This window comes from Orbilia oligospora (assembly GCF_000225545.1).
Source record: "Orbilia oligospora ATCC 24927 unplaced genomic scaffold scaffold00079, whole genome shotgun sequence".
Lineage (NCBI taxonomy): Eukaryota > Fungi > Ascomycota > Orbiliomycetes > Orbiliales > Orbiliaceae > Orbilia > Orbilia oligospora.
The window spans coordinates 997,281-1,009,906 of NW_011645636.1; the positions used below are offsets into that span (position 1 = coordinate 997,281).

General features: G+C 45.1%; 5 protein-coding genes across 5 annotated transcripts; all 5 read right to left on the minus strand.

Moving 5' to 3' along the window:
• Positions 1 to 1,310: 1,310 nt before the first annotated feature.
• Positions 1,311 to 1,805, minus strand: AOL_s00079g311 (uncharacterized protein; the record flags this gene model as incomplete). Its single annotated transcript, XM_011124186.1, has 2 exons — positions 1,311 to 1,375; positions 1,448 to 1,805. 2 exons carry the CDS (start codon positions 1,803 to 1,805, stop codon positions 1,311 to 1,313), a joined length of 423 nt encoding a protein of 140 aa, XP_011122488.1.
• A 486-nt stretch (positions 1,806 to 2,291) lies between these two features.
• Positions 2,292 to 3,056, minus strand: AOL_s00079g312 (uncharacterized protein; the record flags this gene model as incomplete). Its single annotated transcript, XM_011124187.1, has 1 exon — positions 2,292 to 3,056. The coding sequence occupies one exon, from the start codon at positions 3,054 to 3,056 to the stop codon at positions 2,292 to 2,294; it is 765 nt and encodes a 254-aa protein (XP_011122489.1).
• Positions 3,057 to 3,647: 591 nt separating this feature from the next.
• Positions 3,648 to 4,001, minus strand: AOL_s00079g313 (uncharacterized protein; the record flags this gene model as incomplete). The annotated part of the gene is made up of 1 exon (XM_011124188.1): positions 3,648 to 4,001. One exon carries the CDS (start codon positions 3,999 to 4,001, stop codon positions 3,648 to 3,650), a length of 354 nt encoding a protein of 117 aa, XP_011122490.1.
• A 1,169-nt stretch (positions 4,002 to 5,170) lies between these two features.
• AOL_s00079g314 (uncharacterized protein) lies at positions 5,171 to 6,359 on the minus strand (the record flags this gene model as incomplete). The annotated part of the gene is made up of 2 exons (XM_011124189.1): positions 5,171 to 5,636; positions 5,788 to 6,359. 2 exons carry the CDS (start codon positions 6,357 to 6,359, stop codon positions 5,171 to 5,173), a joined length of 1,038 nt encoding a protein of 345 aa, XP_011122491.1.
• Positions 6,360 to 10,614: 4,255 nt separating this feature from the next.
• Positions 10,615 to 11,070, minus strand: AOL_s00079g315 (uncharacterized protein; the record flags this gene model as incomplete). The annotated part of the gene is made up of 1 exon (XM_011124190.1): positions 10,615 to 11,070. One exon carries the CDS (start codon positions 11,068 to 11,070, stop codon positions 10,615 to 10,617), a length of 456 nt encoding a protein of 151 aa, XP_011122492.1.
• Positions 11,071 to 12,626: the final 1,556 nt, after the last annotated feature.

Genomic DNA, 12,626 nt, shown 5'->3' on the forward strand with positions numbered 1-12,626 from the left:
AGTTCAGGATGCATGACCCATTTTATATCTAAGTCCCCCCATATACAATCTAAACTTTACATAGATCTCGATTCACTTCCCCATGCCTAGCTTCGGCAAGACAATATAATGAACCCACCAACTATTGGGTCATAGACTTAACTACAGGGGTCTTCCTTACATTCAAGTTGCGCACGAGACCCTTCCCACTACATCCGACTGGACACAACCGACGTAAAACCCTAGAAGATCTCTCATCTGTATCACCGAACTCCGAAGATCCATCACTTCTAAGCCCTATTGCAACCTCAAAAGCTTTCCAGCGGATATAGGAGTTGACTTTTCAGTGTTAAGTGGGAAGCAGAAAAGGGGGGGAAGCTTAGTGTAGTTTGTGTAACTATATATAGAATTAACGCAACGGCGGCATGGGGAAAGAGCGTGGACTAAATCTAGTTGGTTGAAAATATGAAGATCTATTGCTCAGATGCATCCAGATGAAGATGTGATGTGCAGTGCCTTGTGGTATTTTCGGTTGCTAACGTTATTTTGCGTTGTCATACTGACGGTGCTGACGTAGCTGCGTAGGACAGGGTTTGGCATTTTAATTTACAAGTGGTCTTAAGGTTCAATGGAAGTACATGCCTCTGGCTATCATGTAGTTAGAAGTGGTCTTTTCATACAGCATCCTCCTTTGCAATCCTAGAAATGATTCGACGGGTGTGAATGATGTAAAGTTCTTGATTCTAGGGGGATTTGAAACGGAGGATTTCATAGTACTAGTTGCGCGGTAGTCTACATTCACGATGGAGTACCGGAGAGCAACCATGGCCATGGCAAAGCTTAAGAGGAATCCACGGAAGACCAAATTGGATGTGGAAGGTACTAAACCAGATTGGGTGGACATATTTTATTCAGAATACCTGGGGCTAGGTATGTATATACAACTACCCCATAAACAGCGGAATTATCCTCCCAGAGGTACAATTCCCCATAATTAAAAAAACAAAAAAAAACAATATACAGTCCCTAGCGCACCGGAATACATACAGTTCTATCAAAACATGGCCCAGAAGCGAGAGGTGTGAGAAATTAAATGGGACTGGTATTATAAAAGGTGAGAGAACCAATCATAAAAAAGAATCTTGGGGCGAGAATGTTGCTTATTAGGGTGCTGATGTCAAGGATTTTTGTCGCCATTACACGGTGGGTTGCATTATATGGCGATCGTGTCCCCCGAGGTCGCAATGCTGAAGCTTCTGGGGGCAGTAGAAATACGGGTTTTAGGACCGGTAGTAAACGCGTTGGTAGTGGAAATGATACCCAGACTAAATTCACGCGCTTTGCGCACCTTCACCTTCACCGGCTCCCTGTGGTCTACTTAATATGTTGACCGAGCCTGTAAAATCTCATACGAATCGTATTAGCCATCATTCTTCAGACCACAACTTTGATATAGGATTTAACATACGCTGCTTGACGGTGACGTGGGTGTGCTTCTTGCCATCATCAGCCTCGTATGTATTCAATTGGAGGTCGCCGTCCAGGAAGATTCTGGCTCCCTTCGTAAGTTTTTCGGGTGTTGGATATCCAAACGCGATGACCTTATGCCATTGGGTAGACTGCTTGTCGCCATAACCTATCGTGCTAGCGACCGCGTACTTGGTAACTGAGCTACCATTCGAAGCTTGTGAAATTTCTGGTTCGGTACCGATGCGACCGATGATCTGGACACGGGAGAAGTCGAGACGAGACGGTGTGGTGGAGAATTGACGAAGGGCAGAGGCGGGGTGGCGGGGTAAACGGTTGAGAGTTCGGAGAAGAGACATCTTGGGTAGGTTTGTTCGATAGGTAGAACTTATGCGACAGAGATTGAAGCAGTAGCAGCAGCGATGAGGAGGAAGGGAGCAGCCGTGGCGTTGAAAGGTTGAGATGATGTTGAGGGTTGTAGATAGAGTACCTTACGTAGCTTACAGATGAAGAGAAAAGTTTTGGCTTTTGGTTGGCCCGTCAAGGCGTGGAAAACGCCTAAAGCGGAAATTGCCATTCCCAACGCACAAATTCCAACACTCTTCGTTTAAATTATAATTGCGAGTTGGGAAGTTCGCATGCTCTCACAGGGGTAAGGAATCCATTAGATATTATGCGATTCCGAGTTTAATCATAGAATCAGAATCAGATATGCTCATTACTAAAAAGGTATAATGCTAATACATGTGGACATATATATTAATGTACATTCTTGAATCAAAACCCGCCTCTCCTCCTCCTCCTCCTCCTCCTCCTCTTTCCCAACCTAAAAGTTAAGGTGTAACTTATAGTAGGATGAAAGCTCCTCCAATGATTGTTCCAGCGACAGCAGCAATCATGCTTCGGCCGCTGATAGATCTGCTGGCCGATGATGGTTGGTCTACTGGAGCCATGTTGGTTTCGACGGCAGGCGATGTCCTAGTCGCACGGGAGACTGTCGAGGAACTTCCAATTGTGGCCTCAGTGGTTTCGGTGGCACGAGAGGTCACGGATCCTGTTTCGCTCGAAGCAGCGCTGGTTGTGGCCTCAGATTCAGTTGATTCAGCAGTGCTAGAAGCCTCGGACTCGGTTGTAGCCGAGCTGGTCTCAGGTTCGGTTGTCGAAGCGGAGCTAGCGGACTCGGTTCCAGTGCTAGTGGCAGCGGTGGAGGTCTGGGCGCTAGAGCTGACGGCAGCGGACGATACAACATTCTCGTTCTCGAAATTGAAACGATCAGAGTAATTATAGTCTGTAGGAATATTGTTGTATGTTATCCGAATGGCGTATTTGTCAGATGCGGGAATATTCTCCGGAACATTCCATGTGTAAGTACCAGTATTGGGGGTATTGCGAATGATTTCTTGTACTGGTAAAACCTGGCCTGCGGGCCCATCGACCAATGTGAGGGTGACCGAGGTTCCTTCCCGGTTCGTCCATTCGATTGTATAAGGTTCGCCGGCAGTAATCACGTCTCCTGCAATAGGGGCAGTGATAGCGTTCTTTCCTAGATCAGCGGCCAAAGTAAGTGGCAGGGCCGAAAGGAGAAGGGTAAAAAAGTATTTGAGCTGCATCTTGATCAATTGAATGAGAGTAGGTTGCTGATAACCGAATGAGTGAGGTATCAAACAGTAGCGAGCGAAAAAAAAGGGAGAGAGTTACGAAAGGGATGTTTGGAAACAAAAAAAGCGTGGATGCCCCTTAGATCTTATATAAGTCATAGAGAGCCCGCGTGACTGTTCAGCTGCTTGGATTCCTTGCAACTGTGACAGGAACATGTCAACCACGACGGCTGATCAGAGAAAATCCCAGGCGAACCCCAGGTAATCTTGTGATTGCTGGGTGTTTGGTTGCACAGCCTGGGGCTCGATCCCCGTTTGGGTTGCATGAATGTCTGGAGCATTTGCGCACTCAAGGATTGCGGCAGGGAAGTTGGCATTCTCACCCAATGAGCGTTCCCAGGGGGGAAGGTTTAATTAGTGTCAAAATGCAACACAACCAAATTTAGGAAGGAAGAATTGCGGCAAAAAAAAAATTCAAGTGACGCGTTCTATGAAACTTGTGAATAGGAGTAATGGAGCTAAGAAAGAATGGTTTGCGGATCAAAGGGAATATCGGTGTTTGCCGTCGTGGAGACCCATGGAGATGCCCGTGCAGCGATCGATCTAGACTTGGGATTCCCCAGGGGAACTGGTCTTCTGCGACCTGTTTGGATCTTGATCAGTCGGCTTGTCGCCCCAAAGCGATATGACGCTCAGTGCCCTGGAAGAATTGCTTGGAGGCCTTTGTAAATTTGGCTCTGATTCTGTGGCTTCTTTTCTCCGTTCCCTCAAGAGAATTCGAAGGCCGATGAAGACCAAAGTTGCCGAGACCAGGAGAAGAACGCCACCAACAACTGCAGGTATTAGAATCCCGTATTTTGAGGTAACAATGCCGGGCACTGATGAAGTTGTATGAGTTGTCTCGGATGTCGAAGCCGTGGTTGGACTCGCCTGGCGAGCCGTCAAATCTGAAGCCATGGTCGGCAGGTGTCAAAAGTAAAAAAATGCGCTAAACCTTCACGTCCTTGAGTAACTCGAAACGTCGACGTTAGAGGTTCCTTCTCGTCTATAGTGGCAATATTTCACCGTTTTGAAGGAGTGATGTGTTATAAATAGTATTTGGCAGTTGGTCGTAAATCGATCGAAGCAAGGAGTAACGAAGAGAATTGTACCCGAATGATCACCATATCGCATATTCAAGAAAACATTGCCAGAGATTCAAACTGGTCCTCATACATACTTAACTACCCCTCGAGGGTTATGATTGAAATGCACAAACCGTCCTGTAATTCTCCCGAGTTCGATCGACCCCACAGGTGAGCAATCGGCCAGCAAACGTGTACAGCTGCTGAACTTACATACCCCACTTAATACCATCTTTGATTAATTAGCTCCATTCGAGACGAAAATATGGTTTTGAATCTCTGCAGCTCTGTGGGTTCCGGTTCTCAGCCTTATGGGAAATAAATAGCCAAGTCCCCGTCCGCCAATGCTAAGCTTTTTAGGCCTTACTAGCTGCGGCTGAGGCATTCCTCTAGAACTCTTGCTCAGGTCCTGTGGAAATAAACCCCGTCCGATTGCGTGAATTGGAACATTGTCGGGTTGGCCAAGACGAAAAAGTCGAGTTCGGGGCTTCATTAGTGCATGCATAGAACTTCATATAGCCGACGCACATTAGCAGTAACCACAGTAAGCTTCTCTCTCTGTTTTTTAGGCCATATCGACTCCGAAAGCACCATTCGATCAAGGAACCCCAAGTTCCATACGTGTGTCGATATTTCGAAAGGTACAATAGAGGCAGGTAAGGTAGGAACACACCTCGCGCCTGGATACAAGACTACTTCCACAGACTCACAACACAACCATGTTAATTCCAACATGCAACATGATCATATGAGAGAGCTCAGGGTGGCATTAAGATACCATTATATAAACTATTCGGCTCCGTCTCGTGTAGCCACTGAGATTATAGAACTTGTGTGGTAGCTAGATTAAACCAGGATATATTAATAGTGTACGATACTTCTAGCTCGTTATATATAAAAACATAAGGATATCTTGGACCGGCTAAATGTCATGGCGCCCGGTTACAGCGCTTTAAAATACAAAGATACCTAGATAGGTATCCCATGCAATAGAAGGGTTTATTAGAATCCCAACTCCTTTACTAAATCATGTAAACCCAAAAACTCCACCGCATTTCCCCATAAGATAGCTTCCCTCTTATCTTCTGACAAGAAATCCTTTACTTGTTCATCCGTAGATACCAATTTACCTGGTAGCGGCACTTCTCCTAGCGGGAACGGGTAGTCACTGCCCATGATCACCCGTTCCGGCCCAATCTTTTTGCAAATGTACTCCAATAAATCCGGGTCATGTACCAAGCTGTCTATCCATATGTTCTTCTGCGTGGACTGAATTTGCTGTGTCGGCGATATACCCTCTGATTTATGAGCTACGAGATCTGGTCGACAATCGTACCCATGTTGAATACGTCCAAGCAAAGGGAGGTATGCGCCGCCAGCGTGTGCGAAGCAGAAACGTAACTTGGGGTGACGAACTAATAGGGCTGACGAGATGATTGCATGGAGAGCAAGGGCTGTTTCACTTGGCCTACATAAGCGTACTCATGTTAGTCCCATGGCAAATGAGCAATCCAGCGGAGAATCTTCTTGTAGGCTGCTGGCAGCCCAGTTTGCTCCGCAACTTAAGACATATTTATATCATACAACTGAAAGTTATATGTGAAGCAAGTCGAACTTACATTCCAATTAACCATGCAGACCAATACTTCTCCCACCTCTTATTCTCTTTTGCCAATTCGTATCCCAATGGATGCACAAAAACAGGCATATCAAGTTCCTCACATGCTTTCCAGAACGGTTCCAGCTCCGAGTCATCCAGCTCGCAGCCATTAATCTCTGTACCAATCTCGACTCCTCGTAGGCCTAAGCTCTTCGCGCGTTTCAATTCATCCACCGAAGCTGAAACGTCTTGTAACGGTACCGTGGCTAATCCCACGAATCGACTGGGATATCGTTGACATAATGATGCAATATGGTCGTTTAATAACCGCGCCAGTAATGTCGCGGGTTTACTCGGCTTATCATAGGAGAATAAGACTGGGATGGTGCTGAGTACTTGCATGGAAACTCCACTAGCATCCATTTCCTTTATACGGGTTTCAGGATCGAAGCAATTTGTTTCTACTGTTCGAAAAAACCGATCTCCGACATACATATCTACTTTCTTAGAACCCTGGGGCCGTAGATTGATCCATTCACTAGAATCTGACGAATCGTCGAACTTTGACATATCAGGCAATGAGGATGGCATAATATGCGTATGCATGTCGATTCGGAACGGCTTTGGCAGTGGATTAAGGCTTTTGGCTATGGAAGTTTTCTCGGACGGCCTGCTGGCATACACGGACATACAGTCGCATGTGTTGAATGTTGGTATCGCTGTTGGCCGTTCGTGAAAACACATGCTGGGCATGGGAAGACAGGGATTTGAAATAGGACGAGTCGCTGTTAAACTCATTTTGCCTGCGGTGAATTTAAAGATTCAAAGTTTCAATGGTTTCAATAGAAAATGAAAAGCGCAAGCCGATTTCATTGAAGTTCTTACGGGCTATTTAAATCCTTTTCTTTGTTAATAATTCTCCACGGGCCACCAGGCCCTTACGCACCAACATATCTTATAGCCTGGCTTTACCAACAACCAACCTATCTAACCCAAGTACCAAGCATTCAACGTTAACGCGCCAACGTTGAACATTGCATTGCATCAAAACCCGGGCACTTGAGTTCCGAGCTTGGATGTGCAGCTGCACAGCTTTACACTTTCCATATCTATACGAGATCTGCGTGGTACCACACTCTTGGGCCGACCTTACGTCGGTTTCACTAATTTGCTGTGCATTCCTCAACCGGTGTTAACCGCTTACATATTCCAGTCCTGGTTCTAATTGGTTAGTGTTTGCGGCTGGGCTGCATCATCAGGCCTTAACATGTTGGATCAATAGGAGAATTCCGATTAGTTCTTATGACAAGGTCCCAAGGTAATACTTGTCAACGAATTATCGAGAAAAGTTGATGCCCATCTCGATCGAGTATCTCACTATTACGTAAATGAAGTCTTCCCGGTTTCCTTCCAGAGCCCAGAATAACCCGAATGTATGCGGATTGTCTTCTTTGAATGCTCTTCACACATAGTCTATAACTTATAATTACCTATATAATTATATCACAAAGCTTAAAAGGCTCATGTTGGAACATGTGCGACTAACAGTAACACCAAATCTACGCAATCGAATCACAAAAATCCCCATGCAGATGGCGTTTACGAAAGAACTACGGAGCATCTGACCTCTTCGTTCCAAAGTCGTGCATGAACTCGAAACGGGCATCGTTGGGTAGTTGAGGTCCTAGCTCGAACGGCTGTGGAGTCGTGTACGGTACACGTGCGGGACCATCATTAATTAACCTAAAGCCCTCTCGTAATGAACACCCGCATTCTGCTAACACCATTTCATTAACTTGCGAATGCCAAGCATCTCGGTAGGAAAAAGTCTATATAAGCTCAGTAGATCATATTCTGTAATAGTCCTTATTTTGTGGACCGAGACCCATACTTGGTCTGAACCCCATGCATTGGGCGTCGATATTCGTAAGCCACTGGCTGGGTGAGCTAGTTAAAGGTACTTAGCTAGCTTATTCATTCAATCGCCAGCTAGCTCAGTACACGATGGCATCAACGTGAAAAGTAGCACCGAGACCTATATACGTACCTAGGTATACAACACTCTTTGCAAATTTGATAAATCGTCAGTATGCAGGTACCTAGTTAGTCCTACAGTTTTTGACGTCGAGGATAAAAGCGCTGGATCCATGGATTCGAATTTTTGTGTTGGTGTACTATACTAGTGGCGGTAGTCTAGTGTTAGTCTCGTACCCGGTCGACCCTCCTACAGAGCTGCGGAGAGTTGATTGACTGTGGAGCTCGATAGTGTACGAATTGCCTCAGTGATAAAATAAAGATTAGGTTCAATGCATCCACCTGGAAGCGAAGCCTCGAGGACTGTTGTCCGTCAAGCATCGCTAACTAAGTGGATACGTATATCCATTAGTGAATTGAGTATTACCTTGATGTATTGAAGAAATGTTAACGTCTTATCTCGGAAGTGTTCCTTCACTAGCGCTACAGCTAGTAACGTAGCTCTGGAGCTCCTAACGTCGAGCATATATAATTAGCCGGCCGCGATCGAGGGCCGGGGCGAACCGGTAAGAATAACTGCATAAAGTTAAAATAAAATATTGTAAATTGTTGGTCTACACCCAACCTAGCTTCCACGTCTATGGAACTAGTCGTCGCATTCGCTTGAAATCAGGTAATTGCTATATTCCGAGTGGGGACTTCGAAATGGCTGTCGATAAAGCTGTAGCTAGTATTTGCTGCAGTCCAATCAGTTCTGGGTTGGCCTGAGACAAATACTACGCCCCAAGCATTTAAGTTTCTAGATTCTATCCGAGCTTATCAGAGCTCTCGGAGAGAGCTGGAGAGGATTAGGTCGTAGGAATCGAGGCCACGCATGCACATGCGTTTATGATTGTCATGGATTTGTTCAGGCTGGCTAAATAATGTCGAGAAGTATTGCATCATGATGTCATGATGTTGGTTATGGCATTTGCTCCATTTCTCATTTTCGGTATTCGGTTCGCGGAATAGGACCCATTCAAGTCTAGCCTTAATAGCATTGCCGCCTAGTCTAATAAAAGCAATAGGTAAATATTCGGCTGATTAGCTCCTGGGGGAGGGGGGGGGGGGGGGGTATTAAATAGCGCAATGTGTACTTAAGTATGTATGCATATCAACGAGGCCATATGCATTTATACATGCACACCAAACAGCCCATCCTCAGACTAATCCTCGGCCTTGCCATCCCGGGACTCAAACAGATTAGCTTAGAGTGAAGCGACTCCATAGATTCCCAACGGCTCACGACGCCCACAGCGTACAGATTTATCATCGGTAAACATAATATTCAACTGGGTGGCGCTGCACTGATTTGAACTCCACGGCACCCCGGGGTTGAGATTCGCTGTTCTTAGCATGTAGTTCTTTCTTCATTTCATATGTATATATATACATCAGTTCCAAATATATTAATACTTAAATCCAACACACGGTATTGATGGCTAGCGAGATTATAAAGGATATTACTCCGCCTGTGATAGTCAAATCGAGCCCGGATAGCTCTAGGCCGCTCGTAGAACGCTGTAGAGCCGAGTACTTCTATGCGAGGGCAATCATACGTAGTGAAAGATCGATATAAATCGTCTGGATTGGTGGCTGAAATTGCGACTTGGGCTAGGGTCTCATCTATTAAAGTTCAATGAAGATGATCTCATCCAAGGGTCGACAATGGAGTAACCTACTTTACCTTTAGGAATTGGAAAACAACCTATTTAGACTGTGAACACTATATTTGTTAAGAATATTTCTGTTTTTTGGTCAATTGGGATAATGATAGACTTCGAATTAGTCTCGTATTGCAGACGCGGTGAATACACACGGACAAATATGATATCAGCGCTAAGGAAAGAAAGGACTTGAATCTGACTGAATTGGTTCCAGAAGTAAGGCCTTTCTTTGGTTTAGGATGAAGTAGAATTCGAATTTGGAACTTTCATAGTGTGTGTACACATATGTGCTCCCATCAGAATACATATATACTAGTACAGATAGACATAGGCTTGCATGCTGGTGCGTGGTGAGCTCGATATCTCAATATTTAATGAATTCCTACTCCATTGTGAGTTAAAATTCGGAACCAATAAAGATGATACCACTGCCAGGTAGCCGGAAAGCATACTTCAATCTCAGACTAAACTTCAATTAGTCTGATGGAGCTCCCTGAACTTCCCCCAGACTACTGAACTTCAATTAGCCTGGAAGTCGCTTCCTGGCGCTCGCTGGAGCTCAAGGCAGAGGTGAGCGTCCCCTAGACTAACAGAGATTTAACAAAATTGTTAACAGAATTGGTTAGCCTTTGAAACGTTGTACACGGTCCCAAACGTGGGCACCCGTTGTTAAGCCTGTGTAACGTTACCCAAATTACCACAAAATACAACACAACACTCCCTGGGTTTGGGATGGGTTCTGGCTATGTGGTGGATCTCCGGCATGGGGTTTGAGCAACAGCAATTCCTTCATATCTAAAAAAAGCGCTAAGTTTAAGAATCAGGAAGTATCATGCGAGTTTAAGAGAATGTGAATTGTTCGAAACTAAAGTGATATGGACTTGAAGCTTGAAATACAAAGTAAGAAAGGGCAATACGCAGTGAACCATGAAGGAAGCAAGGATATATCTATAGTGCATAACAAAAGGAGCGATTAACAGAAAACCCGCTAGCCTCAGAATTTAGTAGCTGAAAAGTAGAAAAAAGAAGGGAAAGCTGAAGAGAAAAAAACACAAGGCACACAACAAATATGCACTCGCTTCCTTGAAGCCCGCTCCCGTCAAATATGGCAAAATGGCGACGGCCTTGTGTTTTAGCTTTTCGCGCAGACATGCTTGCCCACTCCCCTATTTGTTTAACTTCTTCTTATATACGAACCACCCAATAATTCCAACGATGATGATGACAGGCACAAAAGGTAAAACTATATAGCCGTAAATGGGGAAACTGCGAGCTACTAGCGGACCTCTTGGTGAGAGCACGGGAGCTGTAGCTGCTTGGGACGCGGGTGACAAGCCATGACTCAAAGTTTGAGGTGTTTGAACTATGTTCGACAAAGATCTAGTGCTTGGAACTAGGGTCGTTTGGATGACGTTGTTCAGGGTGTGCGTCTGAGGGAGCTCGTGGTGGTTCTCTCTTTTAATATTGGTAAACGACGATGCGTTTCGACGACGGTATCGCGCCGCTCTGGCGGTGTAAGGGAGTACAGTGGGCGGGGTATCTTTGGAGCTAGAGGATGGGGCACCGGTGGCCGTTGCCATGATTGTAAGGAGGCCCTGGGAATCAGTTGGAACCCTGCTCATAGCGATGGTGGTATAACTGGACCTAGTTTTATCCGACTCGAGCTGTTTTGGGGGCTCTCAGTGCCGGCGGTACTTTCGTAAACTAGAGTTTGTGCAATGGCTGATCGATGTGGGATTGGCACTTTGCGAGGGTCGATTGTTGGAATGCTGTAAGGAGGTCGGAGGCCCTGAAGATCGACTATGAGCTAGGTTTGAAAATACTGATATAATCAAGGAGACGAATATATAGCAAGGTAAGATTTCTCTGCATATATATTGGGGCTTGAGGTTCGGAGAGCCTTTGATCACTGTATCTTTATAAACTGATGAGGACTCGAATCTTGAGCGATGGCGAGGATAAAGTATAGAGGACTCCATGGATCCACAGCCCTTATATATACTTCAATTGGGGCCAACTTTGTATCAGGTTGACTGAAAAAAGAGAGCGAGTTTCCATTCTTGAGGCCCAAACCCAAGAACAAACAGAAAATCTAATTCTGGATAAGATGTTTGTTTTTTCCGCCTGCTTTAGTGATCAGGTAACTTCAGTGTTTACGGCGCGGTGTGCAAACAATCGCGAGTCCCGTATCGAGGCTGGGAAATATCTTGAGCCAAGGCAACTGTGCCAATACGGATAACCACAGAATTTACACCTATTCCCGGCCTCAGAGTGATTCAAGACTGGGCCTTACTTAAACATCACATTATGCCTCAGTAAATGTCGGAGCGGAAGGCACCACAGTTTTGCAAACACCCACACTCTAATCTTAGAGGTCCTGAAAAGCATGAAACCATACATTCGATTGCTTCTCTCCGATGAGCTAATTGATGTGCTCACAGCCTTAATTACGCAATTGAAATTTATGAAATATAACTGTTTGTTTTTTATCTGTGTAATTGAAGCTAGCTGCTTGGTTAGGCCATTAACTGATCGGACATAGAATGTCATGATCATATCAGATTGAGAAATCTAGTTTCATAAAGCTTCGAAGAAAAACATGCTTGATATACGTTTCTATGGTTATGCAGGTGGTCGAAGGGGCGCCTTGCCGATACTCTAATATACAAACTATAGTATAAGATCCAAAGACAAATAAAAAAAAGCCTTGCGCCGCAATTTCGAACCCCCCGAAGCCGGGGGCACTGTAGACATGTATTATAAAAACGAACCACGTGATCATTGTATGCAGTCTGGTAGGGGGTTATCCCATTCTACTGCATAGACCCGGCCGGCGCTGACATGTTGATCACGCCATAGATGTAGTCAGGTTCGCCAGCGAACGCATACCTAAATCCATAGCCCTCACCGCCTCAAGTCCAAACGTCCTCCCCGGGCCCGCGCACTATTCTCGCTAACAAATTCTGGATCCAGTGATGGCCCTTCTCCAATAGTTACGGATTCTGATTGCTGATTCGTTTTTCTGATTCTAGTTCTTTGTTTAATAAGGAGTACCAGAAAGATCCCGATAATAATAAGAAAAAGAACTCCTATGGCTGTAGCGACAATAATGGATACGAATCCACTTGAAGGTTTGTCATGATGTATGGGTTCCCAGTATTGTAAGGTTTGAAACTGA